At 38.3% G+C, this 19,351-nt stretch overlaps 3 protein-coding genes across 3 annotated transcripts; 2 read left to right on the top strand and 1 right to left on the bottom strand.

Annotated features, from left to right (window-relative positions):
* The first annotated feature begins 611 nt into the window (after positions 1 to 611).
* On the top strand, positions 612 to 3,097 carry LOC126590527 (uncharacterized). The gene is made up of 2 exons (XM_050255977.1): positions 612 to 2,044; positions 2,371 to 3,097. Exons 1-2 carry the CDS (start codon positions 961 to 963, stop codon positions 2,397 to 2,399), a joined length of 1,113 nt encoding a protein of 370 aa, XP_050111934.1. The 5' UTR covers positions 612 to 960; the 3' UTR covers positions 2,400 to 3,097.
* Positions 3,098 to 10,053: 6,956 nt separating this feature from the next.
* Positions 10,054 to 12,663, bottom strand: LOC126590655 (uncharacterized). The gene is made up of 4 exons (XM_050256138.1): positions 12,304 to 12,663; positions 11,347 to 11,529; positions 10,944 to 11,179; positions 10,054 to 10,581 (listed from the first exon to the last, which is right to left on the bottom strand). The coding sequence occupies exons 1-4, from the start codon at positions 12,592 to 12,594 to the stop codon at positions 10,329 to 10,331; spliced, it is 963 nt and encodes a 320-aa protein (XP_050112095.1). The 5' UTR covers positions 12,595 to 12,663; the 3' UTR covers positions 10,054 to 10,328.
* Positions 12,664 to 16,300: 3,637 nt separating this feature from the next.
* LOC126590672 (proteasome subunit beta type-4-like) lies at positions 16,301 to 19,113 on the top strand. The gene is made up of 7 exons (XM_050256164.1): positions 16,301 to 16,463; positions 16,548 to 16,612; positions 16,802 to 16,878; positions 17,466 to 17,595; positions 17,738 to 17,897; positions 17,998 to 18,183; positions 18,793 to 19,113. Exons 2-7 carry the CDS (start codon positions 16,551 to 16,553, stop codon positions 18,904 to 18,906), a joined length of 729 nt encoding a protein of 242 aa, XP_050112121.1. The 5' UTR covers positions 16,301 to 16,463; positions 16,548 to 16,550; the 3' UTR covers positions 18,907 to 19,113.
* The last annotated feature ends 238 nt before the right edge of the window (positions 19,114 to 19,351 follow it).

Raw genomic sequence — 19,351 nt, 5'->3', positions numbered from 1 at the left:
AATGGACAAATTTGGATAAGGAACGAAGATAATTTTATTTTTGTTGAATTTTTAGATTACATACGTTTAGATCTTTCTTAAGCAACGCACAAAATGATCTTTGTTGCTTGTAGATTAATTTTATTTAACCCACTAACGCTTTGTCAAATACAGTGTTCAGTTTCACAATCTACTATTGTTCCACAAAAATTTTAACAAACGTTTCTCCCTTTGTCCCTCATATGTTGTCCTTATTGCCAATTGGCAGGCACAACGTTGAGAGACTCCACCACCCTTCTATCACTAGTAGTTACTTGGAAAGACAAACTTTTTCCTTCCAAACCTCCTCCAGTCTGCCAGTTTTGTCCCCAGTTACGCGTCATTTGTATCCAACCAGTGCTCAAGCCTTTCACTTTTACATCTACCACTTCACCAGCCCCTCCAACGTTGTCTACCAACACAAGCAGGAAATTAGGGCGCACACCGAGATAGAACTTGATCCCTCCCCTCTTAAAGCATGGCACTCGTTGAAAGTGAATGGGGACTATTCTGGCGGCCGCGAATTTTGCCATCTTTAGAAACATTGGTTGGGACAAGTCAAAGTGTTTTGAAGGAGGATTGCACCAATTTTATTGAATATTATTAAATATTCTTTAAACCCTAATAGCTGTAAAGCTGTGTTTAGCTAGGGTTTAGTGAGCTGTGTTATTCCCTCTTCGGTGTAAAGCTTGTTAATAGCTGTAAAGCTTGTGTTAGAGAGTGTGGAGGTCATCATACTCTCATGCTTGCTTAGCTGCCATTGTCCCCTACTCTCCTCTCTCTTTCCCGATTATTCTTCTATTTATGCTTAATCTTGTAACTGTTTTCATATAATGAAATATACATTAAGGTTTTCTATATGGTATCAGAGCAGTGATCCCTCGTGGACCTGCATCTGTGTTCTTCCGAAATCCTACCAAATTCAAACCAGTTAAAGCCATTATGGCAACATCATCAGAGAAAGTTTCAAAAAACGAAACTATGGATACCAACCCAATTCAACATTTGAGCTCAGTGCTCCTAAACGAATTCAACTATCTGCCTTGGTCACGAGCTATTTCTCTCGCTCTTGGAGGACGTGGAAAGCTCCAGTTCATTCAAAAGGATGATATCATGCCCGAAACAACTTCACAAGATTATGCAGCATGGGTGTCCCAAGATCAACTTATCATGTCTTGGCTGTTGAATTCTATGCAACCAAAGATGGCTGAGATTTTCAGTTATTCAGTATCATCTCACCAGCTTTGGATTTCTGTACGAGACATGTATGAAGATCTAAACAATGCTGCGCGAGTCTTCCAGCTGAAGAAAGATCTTACAGAATTACAACAGGGAAATCTCTCTTTTGTTCAACATCTTGGCAACTTGAAGGCCAAATGGAATGAATTGGATCTCTACAGACCTCATACCACGGACACAACCATTCTTTTAAAGCGTGCTGAAGAAGACAAAGTGTTCCAGTTGCTTGCCAGCATCGGACAAGAATATGAGGACCTTAAAAGTCATCTCTTGATGACACCTGAACTTCCCACCTTCCAAATGGTCTGCAATGTTATTCAACGCGAAGAAATAAGGAAGAAGGTCATGAATGCAGTCGTTGTCGTTGGAGAATCAGATCTTAGGCCATCAGAAGCAAGAGCCTTCACCTCTTCCAGACCATACAAGGGAAAACGACCAGACTTAAAGTGTTCTCACTGTGTGAAAATAGGTCGTCCAGGCATTGGACACATAAAAGAAAAGTGCTGGATTCTTCATCCAGAACTTAAACCCAAGTTCAATGATGATGGAAGAGCACCAAGAAACCAAATGAAGCCTGCCTACACTCCTCAAGGAAACCTTGTTTGCGACAATGTCTCCAAAAATGTGATGAACTCTTCTTCTAGTCCCATTACTCTCATAAATGAATTTGCTAACTTCTTGCAACAGAAACAAGGAACAACAAATCATGAAAATCCTGCAGCCATGCTCGGCAAGTTTGCTGGCTTCCTCGAACAATCAAGCTCAGTGTCACAAAATGATGTGCCAGGTATTGTTGCAACTATTTCCACTGCATTGGATCTTAGTAGTAGCCGTGGTTTTTGGATAGTCGACTCAGGAGCTTCTGATCACATGACTAACGATGCATCTTTACTAAATGATTTTCAAAACTTCTCCACTCCTTCTTTTGTCTCCGTAGCTAATGGCACCAAAGTTCGTATAGTAGGCATAGGAAAACTCAAAATCTTCTCAAGTAAAAAGGAATCCCTTGTCATGCATGTCCCTTCCTTTCCTTTCAAGTTGCTGTCAGTATGAAGAATAACATAATTGCTAAATTGTCTTGCAATTTTTTCCACTCACTGTGTGATTTTCCAGGACCGAGTTTCGAAGGAAACGATTGGTAAAGGTTTCTTCCTCAATGGACTGTACTATGTCAACTTCTCTTCAAGTTTTCCAAAAGGTTTCTACGTAAACTCAAACACAGTAAACAAGGAGCAGCTGTGGCACATGAGATTAGCTCATCCTTCTTCCTATGTTATGTCTTTTATTTTTCCTAGTTTCTGTAAAGAGATTTCAGATTGTGAAGTTTGTCAAAAATCTAAGTCCACCAGGTTACCCTTTCCCCATTCTCTCTCTAGAGCTACCAAAGTTTTTGAAATTGTCCATTCCGACATTTGGGGACCTGCAACCTTAGAGTCTTTTGATGGCTACAGATTCTTTATATCTTTCATTGATGATTTCTCTAGAACTACCTTTGTGTATTTACTTAAATTCAAGCACGAAGCTTTCCAGTGTTTCAAAAATTTTCATAACTTAGTTCAAAATCATTTTAACTCTAATATTGGCATCTTAAGGTCTGATAATGGCTCTGAGTATACTTCCAAAATCATGACAACTTACTTAAGTGAGCATGGAATCTTGCAACAAACTAGTTGTGTAGGAACACCACAACAAAATGGCATTTCAGAAAGGAAGAACCGTGATTTGCTTGAGAAAACACGATCACTAATGTTACAAGCAAATCTTCCAAAGAAGTTCTGGTCTCAAGCTATACAAACCGCTGCATACATCATAAATCGACTTCCTAGCAGAATCTTGAAGTTTAAATCTCATTGTCAAATTCTCAAGGGGAGAGATATTAACATAAGTCATCTCCGTGTGTTTGGCTGTGTGTGCTATGTGCATATTCAAACTATTCACCGAGATAAACTTGATCCAAGGGTTATCAAGTGTGCATTCGTAGGCTACTCAACTTCCCAAAAGGGATACAAATGCTATGATTCTAAGACCAGAAAGGTGTTTGTATCCAGGGATGTACGGTTTGATGAGACACACTTCTTCTTTCAGAAGCATGATGATGAACCTCAGGGGGAGCTCTCATATGAAGTGTTTCCCACTCCTCTCGTCCTTGATGATCCAAGGCTGTCAACACCGCACAATGAAGCAATTGAGATAGAGCCAGCCCATGAAAATATGGAAGCAAATAATGAAGAAGTCCTCCACGAAAGGAGAGACCCCCTTGAACAACCTACTCAACCTACTCAACCTACTCCTCCACGAAGGAATCCTTCTCGAAACAGACAACCTCCAGCCAGGCTTGATGATTTTGAAATCTACATGCCTAGATATCCTATTGGACAAATGGTTTACCATAGCAAGACCTCCCCATCTCATGCAGCATTTGTCACTAAGTTATCTCAACACTCGGAGCCTCGATCATTCGAAGAGGCAAACCAATCTCATGTATGGAGATGTGCTATGCTTGAGGAACTGAAGGCACTCGAAGAAACTAAAACTTGGAGCATTGTTTCTCTGCCAAAAGATCAACGTGTGGTTGGGGCAAGATGGATTTACAAGACAAAATTTAACTCAGATGGAACCATCCAGTGGCACAAGGCAAGGTTAGTTGCAAGGGGCTTCACGCAAACCTACGGGGTAGATTACAAAGAAACCTTTGCCCCGGTGGCAAAGATGAACACAGTTAGAGTTCTTCTTTCGGTGGCTATCAATTCACAATGGTCTCTACATCAAATGGATGTAAAAAACGCTTTTCTTCATGGAGAGTTGGAAGAAGAAGTGTACATGCGCCTACCACCTGGTCATGAACGAGAGAAGGAACAAGGAGTAGTATGCAAGCTTCACAAGGCCATCTACGGTCTCAAGCAATCTCCAAGGGCTTGGTATTCAAAACTAAGCTCTGTCCTTATGTCATCCGGTTTTAAACGAAGCAATGCAGATTCTTCAATGTTCACTAGGCTTGGCACACATGGAAGATTGGTGGTACTTGTTTATGTTGATGATCTCATTGTCACCGGAGATAATCCATAAGAAATCAATGCTCTCAAGCCACCTTACATTCAACATTCTCAATCAAAGATCTCGGCAGACTTAGATACTTTCTCGGAATCGAAATGGATCAATCTCCAACGGGGTTGTTTCTAAATCAACAAAAGTACGTTCTCGATCTTTTAGAAGAAGCCAATATGATGCATTGCAAACCTGCTAAAACACCTCTACCAACAAATTTCAAGCATGAAACCTCAGGCATCCAGCTTGAAAATGCATCGGAGTATCAAAGGTTGGTAGGAAAACTTATCTATTTGACTATAACTCGACCTGACATTGCTTATGCTGTTAGCTTTGTCAGCCAGTTCATGCATTCTCCCACATCTCATCATCTGCAACTAGTTAAAAGGATCCTTCGATACTTAAAAAGCTCAATGTCTACCGGGATTTTCATGCAAAACAACGAACACTTCACCATTGAAGGATACACAGACTCTAATTGGGCAGGCAACGTCCTCGATCGCAAGTCCACAACTGGTTACTGCACTCTTGTAGGTGGTAACCTCGTCACGTGGAAGAGCAAAAAGCAATCCGTTGTAGCTCGGTCCAGCGCAGAAGCTGAGTACCGTGCAATGGCATCTACTGCATGCGAACTAATTTGGCTAAAGAGTTTGCTACATGATCTTGACATCATCTATTCCAAGCCAATTCTCCTCCACTGTGACAATCAAGCAGCGATGCATATTGCTGCCAACCCTGTCTTTCATGAACGAACAAAGCATATCGAGGTTGACTGTCATTTCGTCCGCAACCAAGTCCAGTCCAAGCTGTTACAAACTGTATTTGTTCGCTCCAGTGATCAACTAGCCGATGTGTTCACCAAGCCCCTTCCTTCTTCTCAACTTGATCGTATTCTCTTCAAGCTTGGATCCAGAAAATCTCTCGATCCAGCTTGAGGGGGAGTATTGAATATTATTAAATATTCTTTAAACCCTAATAGCTGTAAAGCTGTGTTTAGCTAGGGTTTAGTGAGCTGTGTTATTCCCTCTTCGGTGTAAAGCTTGTTAATAGCTGTAAAGCTTGTGTTAGAGAGTGTGGAGGTCATCATACTCTCATGCTTGCTTAGCTGCCATTGTCCCCTACTCTCCTCTCTCTTTCCCGATTATTCTTCTATTTATGCTTAATCTTGTAACTGTTTTCATATAATGAAATATACATTAAGGTTTTCTATAAATTTGCACTAGCATTTTTGGATGGAGGACACAAGTTGGTTGCTGTTACTTTGGTGGTGCCTGGTAGGCACAATTTTGGATCATCCACGCACGTAACCTCGAAACAAGACCCGCAAGTTTGGCCATTGTTGAAGAGAGCAGAACTTAGGGCTGTCGTTTCCACCCCGTAGCCTTGTTCGTTGGTATCTGTATATCCACAAGCTCACCCACCCTAATCATTGTTGAATGCATGAAAGATCCAAAATCAGTGTTGCACTAGAGATAAAATTGGACTAGTACATATCAGGTTTTGGGTTGACTAATATTAAACGTACGTATTTCGAATAATAACTTATTTATTCACAAAACACAATCAAACTAATCAAAGGTTCCTCCGCCTTGTTTATCACCATAAAATGCTACATGCCCGTTAAGCCATCCGCCGATTGCCCCGCCAACGTTGATGATGACAATATTGGCAATGAACATGATACATGCTGGTACAAACAGAGAGTTAGCCATCACGAACAATATCCAAGTATGCAATTCACGGGTAGGCGAACTAGGTAAAGCGTATTTATATTGTTATGGTCATGATCGGTCCAATTCTTTGTGCAACATATGTTTATGTCAAATTCTATGTATGATTTGATTATCTATTTATCTCTATATATAAAACCAACAATTCCTTTTGAGGTCACGGGCTTCACAAAATTTTTTTTAACAAAAATATGCCCCCCCCCCCCAAAAAAAACAAAAAAAAATAAAAAACAGTCCAAAATAATGCAGGGGTATTTTTGTCATATAAACAATGTTTTTTAATAATTAATTCCTTTTGTACAGTTTTTTTTAGTACCTCACAATAGGCTTGTAATAATGTGATTCAATAAGTTGTTTATTAAATATTATGTTCTCTTTTTTTAAACACATTCAAAACATCTTAAGAAGCGTGTAGTGTCGGTTATAAAAAAAGGTATTTCATACACGCATAATAATGTGATTCAATTAGTTGTCAAATGATTGTGTTTTTTTCCAAACAAACGATATTATCTACACTAAGGAAGAGGGGGGGTTAGCTTAGTCTCATAAGGGGTTAGCTTAGTCTCATAATGGGTTAGCAATAATATAATTCAATCAGTTATTTATTAAATATTATTTTCTCTATTTTTAAACACGTTTAAAACATCTTAAGAGACACGTATTACCGATGATAAAGAAAAAAGAAAGGGAAATTTGGAAAAATAACCAAAATTTGGACTTCAAATAGAATTATAGCTATCCTTTGAGATTTATGATAATTATAACCAAAAGTTGATATGAAAGTACTAATATATCCTTACATAATAATTGTATCAAAATAAAAACTCAAAAAATGGATATTTAAATCTATTTCCATTGCAAGTTCAAAGACAAAACATACCAAAATCATATAATGCCAAATAAAAAATGATACTGTTTATACCATATTTAGGGCCTCGTATTTAGATCTCGTACAAATACTCGGGGGATTTAAATGTAATTATATGATAAAGGAAGGGGCAAATATGTAATAAGTGAGGAGCCCTTATTCTATAAAAGGACTTCTCACCCTCACAATTAAGGGAAACCAATTATGGAGCCTTCTCACCCCTCTCACATCCATTCTCATATTCAGAGGTTCTCTCCCTCACAAATACTCTCAGAGAAATACAATCAGTGTGGACGTAGCCCAAACCTTGGGGTGAACCACGATACATCTTGTGTTATTTACATTTTTTGCAGATTCACGGTCGGATTTACGTTGTTCCAAGACTTCCGGTTTTGTGCATCAACAGATACAAAATTCGAAATCGACAAAACCCAGCTTATAGATAATCATCTTCTTTTTTATGCTAGTTAGATGCCCCAAACTTATAAAAAAAAAATTGCGAAATGTAAACGAATCAATTTGTGTGGTGGGGTGGTGCCGCAGTAAATCTATATAGACATGCTCTCCAAGAGGTATCAGACATGAGTGTTCACAGTTGAAGCAATCTTCCTCAGTTGTCCACGAGGCATTCGCGGAAACAAATGATGTTCGATAGGTGTTGCCGGATAAATGACTCGATGTGAACTGGATGTGCTTGAGCGATGTCAATGAAAATGCTACTAGCACAAACATAACCCTCTCACTGGGCAAACACGAAACGAGGAGAGGAAAATCATGTCCAGAAAACTAGGATACCCATGATGTTCAATCCTTTATTCAAGACATTCTGCCTCGAAAACAAGAGCAAGATGTCTGGATAATCAAATTAACCATCCCCACCATCTTAACCAGATAACAGGTTTTGTTTATCACGCACAAATCAAACTGAGAAAATCCTTGTGCTTGAGTTTTTTTGGATCTGTATTCAAACACTCTCCCTATTTGTTAATTTCTATTTAAGGGTATATTAGTATTTTTATATCAATTTTTTGTTATAATTATCATAAACTTAAAATTGTGGCTATAATTCTACATGGGGTCTAAATTTTGGTTATTTTTCCAAATTTCCATAAAAAAAGGCTTTCACACGCTCACAATAATGTGATTCAATTAGTTGTCAAATGGTCTTTTTTTTTAACTAATGATGTTATCTACACTAAGGGGTGGATTCAGCTGCTTTGATTGGTTTATGAGGGGTTTCTTCTAACATGATCTAATATTATTCATTTACTTCAAATATTTCACTTTCTTTTTGTCATAAAAAAAATTATTGAAGCAATTCACACATATAAATACATTTACAAGGTGTAAGTCGCGTGTAGCACGTCGTGATTCAGAAAATGCATTATGCACGCGCATGAGCGCGTGCAGCTAGTATTGATTAAATGAGGGAATTTGTATAGTTGGATAATACGTTTAATCATGAAATTTGTAGTTGAATTAACGTATGTTCAAGAGACTTACATTGCCTTTTTATTTAAACCCTTAACATAATACCAGCCCTCGCATTGAATGGACAATATACGAAATGAAACTCGGTAGCAAGACTTCATGTTTCAATTAGTTGACGCAAAGGGTATTGTCTAATGAGCAATGCTACACTTACTATCTAGTTGTATTATCTTTTATGTTATCTTTCTAATAGATATGAGGCCTGCTAACACATGTGGGTCCTATTTCTATTAGAGATATAATACAAATGATGGTAAAAATAGATGATAATTAAGAATAGTATTTTTGTGCAAGTAGCCTTTTACCACAATTGTGGAAAAGAGTTGAGTCCTTGCATGGCGGCGTGAGTTCGAACTTTGTCAGTGGCTAATCTAATATCTAATATAACAAAATTTATCGTTTAACCAAAAAAAAAATAGCATTTTTGTTGTCTAATTGTTAAAATTTGAATTTAAAGGGAAAAAATATTAGAGAGGTAACATTTTTTGTATGATAGTGGTGTACCATCTAATGTGGTAAGTGATGTATACTTGTCACGTCAATTAATTAATCTATCTAATTAAATGTTAGTTGTATGCATCACTTTGCCACATGAGATGATACATTGTTTTAAAATTTTGATATCCCTATTATTACTCGAATTTAAGTAGGTGATAGATTTTTTATGTTTCATTAATTTTAATTCTTTTATTCGAGCCATATGTATTTTAATATAGTGTAAAATAATATAAGAAAGCTCCTGAATTATTAACCAACTAGGCTATATCTAGGTCTAATTTTGTTTCTTGCAACTATTCTTGGATTTTGTACTATTAGAACGGCTAAAGAAATACACCATGTGGATGTGTTTAAGTTAGTTGGTCGGACCTATGCGATAACGTCCTCACACTCAAATTCAAATCTCTATTCTTGTAATAATGGAGGATTTTAAAATTTCAATCGATTTGTACACTCTGTAAAAAGACATCATCCGCAACGTCATTAGGCTGGTGCTTAATGTTGTGAATGGTAGAGAGAGAGAGAGAGAGAGAGAGAGAGAGAGAGAGAGAGAGAGATCATTTTTATATGTATAATTTGCAGAAAATGATTGGGAAGTTGTGACTTGAACATTCTGGTTGTCAAACAGTCAAAGATGACAAGTTTGAATCGGGCCAGAGAAGGGTAACGTATCAAATGCTCCAATACGAGTACGGTGTAGAAAAGTACAATTTGTTGACCTAAAGACTAATTTTTAAGTACATGGGGTTAAACCAGTTGGTTGGTTAATGTATGTGTCTTCTTGTATATAAGTTTGAATTCCGCTTCAAATAAATTAATGTAGTTTAAAATATCATCTTGTAGAAAGAATATACTAATATTCACTGGATGATTTCATTTAATTAAATTTTAGTGCTTACCCATGTCACTTTCCTGGAAACTGCCTTCCAAGAATTTTGCTTCTGTCTTGTATAGAAGAGTGTTTTAGTATATGGTTTTCTATGTGTTTCACCGTGCCATTGTGATTATATTTTGGAAACGCAACATCTGCTTACATGACGATATTGTTTCCTTTCTTGTTCTGAATTTGGTTTTCGTATCACGGATTGTACCTCTATGGTAAATTGTATTAGATTGTATTGTAATGTGTCGAGTTTCTGGATTTCTGTTACGGAACAAGGCCTATATGCTTCCTCAAACAAAGTAGTTGAGTTTTTATTGTAACTGGTTTCTGAAGTTTACAGAATTCCTCACTTTGGCCCTTAACATAAAATTGATCGGTATCATCCTCGATGATATGATCCGCATCAATGTTGTCCCTACCCTTCAATTCCATGAAAACTTCTCAAGTAGCTATCACATGAGGTTATAAACAGATTTCCAACATGTCTTAAGAAGAACAATAATTATACAGAATGCAACAATTATCAATGAAGCAGAAACACTCTAACACGAAAATTTCACTGATCTGCAGGATGTTGACGGAGGAAGGAAAGTATTTGGCTGGAGACTTCTTGAGGGTTCTCTTGTTGGATGAAATGGTGGCCGCCTACGATAACCACCTCAAGGTCCGGGACAAGGCTTCTGAACTCATCACCTTGCACAAATTCACTTGTTCCGCCGGATTTAAACCCTGGATCGTTGTCGCCGATCATGAACTTCACGGGTACCATGATTTTCGATCCTTGCCAGGGCGCAAGCAGCTCCCAAGTCCTGTTTAACATGATATACATCACCATCAACCGACTAATAAAAACGACCAAAAAAATAAAGCAGGACAGTTGAGTTGGCTCCATGCATTTTTACAGACTTAAGAGTAGACAAGTCAGTTAGAGCGGTGGCTTCCCCTTCTACACCAAGTTCGAATCCCCCTTTTTTCAGTTTCAATTAGATTAGAATATCCTTCGAATCAAAAAAATATTCTATGGTTCTCTTGGATATAGAAGCTGGTAACTTGAGTATATTCTAAGTACAATTCGGATTAGAAGTCTTCAAGCATATGGTGGTTGTACCTAAGGCATATTTTTGAATCAATTTTAGCTTGGGAATACACAGAAAAGTTTCTATAAACTTACAGATCCATTGTGCGATAGTAGTTCAAAGGACCGGTGAATCCAGACTCCTCAAATTTTTTGGCGAAGACCCGGATATCCTCTTCAGTTAGCCATGCCGGCAATGACGATTGTGTCTCCAGGTAATCGATAAGCTCCATGTCCGGAGGAGCTATCAAATTATTAGTTACCAGCAGGAACTTCTTCATCACTGTCATACAGTCATACCTCGCAAACGCTTTCTCTGCTCTTCCCGGTTCCTTCTCAGCCAAGAAACAATAATTAAGTGACATATGCATACATATATTGTTAGATTGTGAATTTGGACCACACCGTTCAGGTAAGAACCCCATCGGTGACAGTCGGACAACATAAACATCTCGTGTGGCTACGAATTTTGATACAAACATCTGGAGAGAGGAAGTACCTGGAATTGAATCACATGACTTCCTTCACCAAAAATTTGTCTTATAGCTTCGGTAGTTTTGGTTGTTGGAGATCTTGGAAAGTATGGAACTGATAGGTTAACCAGCCCTATCACTCTATCAGGCCTAAACAAGCTCAAATTCCAACCAGCAACTGCTCCCCAATCATGTCCCACCACATATGCCTTCTCAAATCACAAACCATTACATAAGATTTTCAAAAAGAGTAAACTGTCGATTTGCCCCCTGAACTATCACCCAACTTTCGATTTGCCCCCTGAACTTTTTAATTGGAAAATTAAGGACTTAAACTAATTTTTTTGGCCGATTTGCCCCCTGCTGTTAATTTTTCATTCATTCCATCCAAATTTCTGTTAAATGGAAGCATATGCACAACATGTGTGGGTAGTTCGGTCACTTCATTCTTTAAAATAATTGAAAACCTTAGATTTCTAAAATATAAACCTATGCAAATATGTGTGATTCTATAGCTTTTCTGTCTGAATGTCTAGTGAAATGACGCTTTTGTCCACAAATGAGAGTTACGTGGTTTGCACATGATAAGAGTTAACGTTAATTTAGATGAAATTTATGAAAAACTAACGGTAGGGGGGAAATCGGCCAAAAAAATTAGTTTAAGTCCTTAATTTTCCAATAAAAAGTTCAGGGGGCAAATCGAAAGTTGGGTGATAGTTCAGGGGGCAAATCGACAGTTTACTCTTTCAAAAATCCAAACCCCTCACATACATAACAACATGGATATGTTCATATGAAGTTTTAAATTCTTTGATTGCAGTTCAAGAAAGGAAAATGATTTCCGCACAACTCTTTTCTCCTTTGGGCTCTACTTATTTTTGGCCCTTAATCCTCGGTTTAATTTAATCAACCAAATGTGTAAAATATACATGCGAGAATAAAGTCGTGCGGAAATCACTTCATGTAAAGAAAAAGCTTGTCACCTGTTGTTGACCAAAATGATCAAGTAGGCCAATGAGGTCTCCAACTATATGGAAGATGGTGTAGGAGTTGTGGTTGAGAGGAGCGTCAGAGTCGCCGTAACCTCTCAAATCTGGCGCCACCACGTGGTAGCCGTTTTCTGCCAAGTATTCGATCTGGTGGCGCCAGGCATACCAGATTTCTAGGAAGCCATGAAGCAAGAGAACTAGAGGACCTGTCCCTTTTTCGGCTACATGAAGCCATATTCCATTGGTTTGGATCCTCTGGTGATTCACATCTATCATGAAATCCATGGTTGAGAGAGAGAGAGAGAGAGAGAGAGAGAGAGAGAGAGAGAGAGAGAAAGAAAGAGAGAGAGAGAGAGAGATTTTTGACTGCCTGCAGAATGATGAAGATGCTTTTATACATAATTGAACTGTTTAGTCATCAAAAGGTTGTCGCGGTCGGTTGATTTGAGGGCAATAGTGTAATAGTCAAAGATGAAAAATTTGAGCTGGCCCAAATTTATTGGTTTAGCACCCAGTCAACAACTATTTTGTACATAATAATCTTATGATTGCTCTGTTTTTATGGGTTAATTATACCTCGTAGGCAGCTTTGAAGATTCTGCAAAATATTCTGAAATACTTTTAGGTCAGATGGCTAGAACAATGTGCTTGTTTCTTCGCACTCAAGTTAGAATCTCCCTTTCCACTCAGTAAGCTGTTCTGCAGGCTGTTGGGGTAGCTCGACAGCAGCGGTTTTGTGATTCTCTCCTTTCTTCTTGTACTCAAACAGAAAACTTGTTTCACGGTCTACTAATGTTCCACAAGAATTTTTAACTAAAAGTTTCTCCCTTCATATGTTTGTCCAAATTGCCAATTGGCAGGCACAAAATTGAGAGACTCCAGCGTCCTTCTATCACTAGTTGTTACTTGGAAAGACCATTTTTTTCCTTCCAAACCTCCTCCAATCTGCCAGTTTTGTCCCCACTCCTCAGTTTACGCGTCATTTGTATCCAACCAGTGCTCAACCAGTGCTCGAGCCTGTTACTTTTACATCGACCAATTCAACAGCCCTCCAGCGTTGTGTATCAACACAAGTAGGAAATTAGGGCGCCCACCGAGATAGAACTTGATCCCTCCCCTCTTAAAGCATGGCACTAGTTGAAAGCCAACGGGGACTATTCCGGCGGCCGCGAATTTTGCAGTCTTTAGAAACATTGGTTGGGACAAATCAAAGTGCTTTGCGGGAGGATTGCACCAAGCACTTTGATGGTGCCTTGTAGGCACCATTTTGGATCATCCACGCACGCAACCTCGAAACAAGCCCCGCAAGTTTGGCCATTGTTGAAGAGAGCAGAACTTTGGGCTGTCGTTTCCACCCTGTAGCCTTGTTTGTTGGTATCAGCGTATCCACAAGCTCCCCCTAATGAAAGTTGAATGCATGAAAGATCCAAAATTAGTAAGCACTACAGATAAATTTGGATTACTATATAGTTGTCATATTAATACAAAAACGTACGCATTAGGTTTAGGATTGACTAATATTATACGTACATATTTCGAGTAATAACTTATTTCTTTATAAACACAATCAAACTTAGGTTCCTCCACCCTGCTTATCACCGTAAAATGTTGCATGCCCATTAGGCCATCCGCCTATTGCCGCGCCAATGTTGAGGATGACAATATTGGCAATGAACATGATACATGCTGGTACAAACTGAGAGTTAGCCATCACGAACAATATCCAAGTCTGCAATTCATGTGCAGGCGAACTAGGTAGAGCGTATTTATATTGTTATAGTCATCAAAGGTTAATGATCGATCCAATTCTTTGTGCAATGTTTATGTCAAACTCTATGTATGATTTGATGACCTATTTATATTGATTAAATGAGGATAATACGTTTAATCATGAAATTTTAGTCATATATACAAAAACTGAATAAAGATTTGTTGAAGAGATCACATTGCCTTAAAACAATATAATTTTGTCCATAAAATAAGAGAGCGAGAATTCAGGTGTAATGTAACATTGCTTTATCATTTAAGAAAACTCCTGAATTATTAACCAACTAGGTTACGCCTAGTCTACTTTTGTTTCTTGCAACTATTGTTGGATTTGGTATTATTTGAATTTGGCTAAAGAAACACATCATGTGGCATGCATGTGTTTAAGTCAGTTGGATAACCTTGATTTGCCACCAGGTGTCCTCCTTTTTTTAAAAAGAAAATAGGGCTTCTATGACCCTTCTCTTGCAAAAAAGTATAGTTCAAGTAAGAACTAGGAAAGTTTAATAAAATTTGTTACAGGACTGCAAATTCCGCGGCATTCAGGAAATATGCGGCTCTGCCACCTCCGCTTGCTGCGAACAATTGACATAAACCTTGGCATCAGGTTGATGGTTCATCCAATCTCGGCGCCATGTACGATCCTTGCCTGCATTGGAGACTATCAATCCACCTATTACGCTGATCTTTAGGCTTCTGGGGCTGCTCGGCAGTGGCGGATTTGTCATTCTGTCCCTCCTTCTCATACTCTTTCAAAGTGTACGATGGAGAAAACTTGTTCTCAGCAGGAACAATCACAGTAGCACTTGTAACCTCAGCAGCTGCCGCATTGTTGTCGTCTTGGTTTCTATCCAACTTCTTCTTTAGTTATCTACGAAGACTTCGGTTCACATTTGGTTTTTTATTTTTTTAACTGGATTTCGCGTTGCAGACGCTCTTTCTCCTTTGCCTCCTTCTTCTTCTTTGCATCGGCCTCCTTCTTTGCAATCGCATTCTTCTTCTTCAAGGCTTCTAGAAGCGAAACATCTGCCCTTTCATCAACCACCTCGATGAGTTCCTTGACATCTTCACTTTCGCTCTCGCCCAACAGAGCAAAAGCGTTGGCGAATTTGGGCATGGTCAGAGCCCAAAGGGTTTTTCGGACACAGCAAGGCTTGAGTGGTAGTGTCTGTGCTCCTATGCTCAGAGTACAAGTGAAAGAAAGGTTTAGCTTCTCTCTCTACATATAGGCACTCAAAAAGACCCACTACTTGTTTACTTGCTACACAAGGAAACTCAAATTCAAATCCTAATCTGGAAAGGGAAAACTAAAACCAAATCCTGATTGAAACTCGAGAACTATTACAACTAGGAAAGACAAAGAAAGTTAGCATTATCCTTATGCGTCAAGGAAAACCGAAACTTCCCAGAAACAAGAAAACAACACGAAACTGGAAAGTATATACGAGGATTAACCAAAACGAACTAAGTAACATAATCCTTCCCAAATGACTTAAAACAAAATATTTAGCATAAGAAAGATGTTCGGTAATGGATCTGGTGACGTGTTCTTTTTAATGTTTTAATTCCTACCGTTTATATTAAAGTCAAAGAGTGAATGACCAAAAGAACAAAACTCAATCATTGATTATCAAGTGACTAAGGTACCATTTGGTACGTGGGACAGGACGGAACAGAGTGGGACGAGACGTTCCGTCTCACGTTTGGTGCGCCTAAAACGGGTGGAACGCGCTGTTTCACGGGATGAATCTTGGATGAATTTTCGTTCCGCCTCACCTCCCTAGAACGACTCGTTCCACATCCATGGAACACAAAATTATAACATCTCCGTCTCCTTCTTCTTCCTCCTTGTTTCCATCCGAGGGCATATTTGCTCATTCTCCGTTCTGTCATGTCCTGTCCCGTCCCATCTTGTCCTATTCCGTTCCGTCCCGTCTGCATATCAAACTATCAAACGATACCTAAAAGAACGAAACTCAATCATTGATTACCAAGTGACTAAAAGAACGAAACTCATACAGAAGTGAAACTCATACAGAAGTGCGAGTGGCATAGGCTCACATATTATTACTTTTAAAAACAACAGACTCGTTTTTTTTCAATGAACTGGGCTGATGGTCATTAATTACCGTTGGGCCTAAAATTTAGTGCGTTTCCATATGGGCTTTCCAAACCTTAAACTGATTCGGATTGCAATTTCTTGAGCGAAAAGAAAATTAAAATTTTTATTTGTACCCTCTCTTTTTTTGTTCTTTTTTTTTTCTGGCCAGAAACTCATTCAAAATTACGAAAGAAGCCCACATCACAGGCCGGAGCAAAACACAAGAGAACGGAGGTGCTGGAAACTAAAAGCTGCGATTTCAAACTCTACGAAAACAAAAACGAGTGTAAGTTTCAAGTACCCTTCGATTTCCAAATCCCAGATTATTTTTTAATTACTTTGATTTAACTTTCTAATTATGTTTGAGCAGTTAATGGAGTCGAACCAATCCAAACCCGGCCTGCTGTGCAATCCTGAAGGCTCGCAGAGAACCCTGTATGCTTTCTTAATGTTTGATTTTTAAGTTTTTATGTGCATTTTTCGTTTGTATGGGGATTTGGGTAACTGTGGTTTTGCGGATTTAACTTTTTGTATGAAAATTTCAATCCTTTAATTTTTAATTTGTGTTTTTAATTTTTTAAAATTTTTTTTTTTTTTAAATTTTAATAATTTGTTTGATTGAAGGTACCCATATGTAACTGGTACATCTGTTGTGGCTCTCAAGTATAAAGATGGAATTTTGATGGCTGCTGATATGGGAGGTTAGCTTCCAATTCCATTACCCTTGCGTCACAAAAACAAGTTTTGATTTTGATTTTTTGGTCCATTATTTTATTTAGCTTCTTGTTTGGTTACGGGAAATTAAGATTTGATGTTAATGCGGAGTATATATTGTTTCTGGTGTTTGAAAAAAGTGGGATTCTTTCCGCCATTTCTCTTAGCTTCTTGTAGCGAAAATTGTTATGAAATCTTTGGAGTTGTTCGTGTAGGCTTGTCGTATTTGTTTCACTTTATCTGAAGGAGAAACAGTTCAAAATTCAAATGCGAGTCTTTTCAAAGTTAGATACATTAGTTTTTGTGTTCTTGTATGGCGCCCCGCGCCCGCTCTTAATGGTCAGACTGGATTTTTAGATCACCTAATGTGGTTTTCATGTGTCTGTTGAGGTTTTCTTACAGTATCTCCTATTTTTACGTTATGGTTATCGCTTTATCAGTCATAGACATCATATATTTTTATAGCGTCGGGGATCCTATTGTTCATGACTCAAAAGTTAGACGCCCATGTATGTTCTTTTTATGTGTCTGTTGAGGTCTCTTAACAGTATCAAAAGAATGGATGTTTTGATAGGTTCTTATGGCTCTACCCTGCGATACAAGAGTGTGGAAAGAATGAAGCCAATCGGAAAGCATTCTCTTCTTGGTGCAAGTGGAGAAATAAGCGACTTTCAGGAGCTCTTACGTTATCTTGATGAACTCGTGTAAGCATTATTGATAAGAAAAATTATGAAGATAAGCGTTTGGCTACCTTCTATAATGTTTCCATTGTGATTTTTTCTATGCTTCTTTGTATTATTTGAAACAGTTGGTTTAGGATTATTCATTTCGATTTTCTGGTTGTAGCCTGTATGACAACATGTGGGATGATGGGAACTCTTTGGGACCTAAAGAGGTGCACAACTATTTGACCCGTGTGATGTACAATAGGCGTAACAAGTTCAATCCATTGTGGAACTCTCTTGTCCTCGGTGGAGTGAAAAATGGACAGAAGTACCTTGGCATGGTAAACCTCATTTAATCCTTCCCTTAACACATTGCAGTGTGCTGTGTGCATCATGAATCAGGGGACTTAGTTGCTTGTCATACTTTTTATCTTTATTCAGGTTAGCATGATAGGTGTAAATTTTGAGGACAATCATGTGGCTACGGGATTTGGAAATCACCTTGCACGGCCTATTCTTCGTGATGAGTGGCATGAGAACTTGACTTTCGAAGAGGCTGTAAAGCTGCTGGAGAAGTGCATGCGTGTCCTTCTCTATCGAGATCGGTCTGCTGTGAACAAGCTTCAGGTAGTGATAACTTAAACGTTATTTTCTGTCTTTTGGCACCCTATAATAATGACAATGCTATAAGTTACAGATTTCATAGTTTTTAGGCTGTTAAGAACAACCTTAGATCTTTTTGCTAGCAATTCCTGTGGGAATTCTTATCTGTCTATCGGTTTATTTTCTTTAAATGGCATAGAATCCGCCTGTCTGTCGTCTTTGATGTTTTTCGGAATTTATAAACCTTGCTATTATTGTCCATGTAAGTTCCAATATCTCTCTCTGTCTTTCACACACGTGTTCACGTCCAAATACTTCTTTTTATTAAAGATTTGTCATTCTGTAGTTATGTGAGACAATCTACAGTACTAGGGGTATGCTTCCTCCTTGTCTGCGCTCATTTTTTAGCGTAGGAAGTGTTCTAGATTGAGGTAGGAAGTATACAATTGTTTTATTTCTACACATATCCACACTTTCTTACACTTTTCGAAATGATTATAGCTGTGGTGGGAAAGTCTTTGCGTTCAAAAATTAGTATCCTTGGTAAATTGAGGACTTCCTACTAATTTATTGTCACCCTTGAACATGCATCGGTACCAGTAAGATGACACATTTTAAACTTGGTAATTGCAGATAGCTAAAATCACCGAAGAAGGCGTAACAATTTCTCAGCCCTACTCTTTGAAGACATTCTGGGGTTTCTCTGCGTTCGAGAATCCAACATTGGGCGCTGAAGGATCATGGTAGAGAGCCAACTAGGAGCTACTGTTTGATGCGTTTCTCGAGTTGTTGGAAGGCATTGTGCTCAATGTGTGCTAAATTGAACAACTTTCCCCGAAGTCTTGCATATTCAAGACAAATTGTAAACCTTGAAAGACGAAAGAGATTCATGGAATTTCACTTCCAGAGTTACCCAGAAAAATAAACCAGAACCGTAAGACGATTGGGATTTTCGCTCTCTTTGTGTTACATTGGAAGAAATTATTTTTATCATATTTCATTACCCTCAAAAATTACACTGCGCACTACATTTCATGCTAACTACGTGAAAGTAAATTAGTTTGTTATGAACACGACTTTCATTTCTTTTTGCATGAATTTTATCTTTTTTGTGTGAAATTTTAACGTGATAGTTAACCACAAATGCACAAGAACAAAGTTTTCAAACAAAAAATTTTGATTTTTGAAAATA

Source organism: Malus sylvestris, chromosome 2 (genome assembly GCF_916048215.2).
Source record: "Malus sylvestris chromosome 2, drMalSylv7.2, whole genome shotgun sequence".
In the NCBI taxonomy this organism is placed as follows: Eukaryota; Viridiplantae; Streptophyta; class Magnoliopsida; order Rosales; family Rosaceae; genus Malus; species Malus sylvestris.
This window is presented reverse-complemented; position numbering and strand designations above follow the sequence as displayed.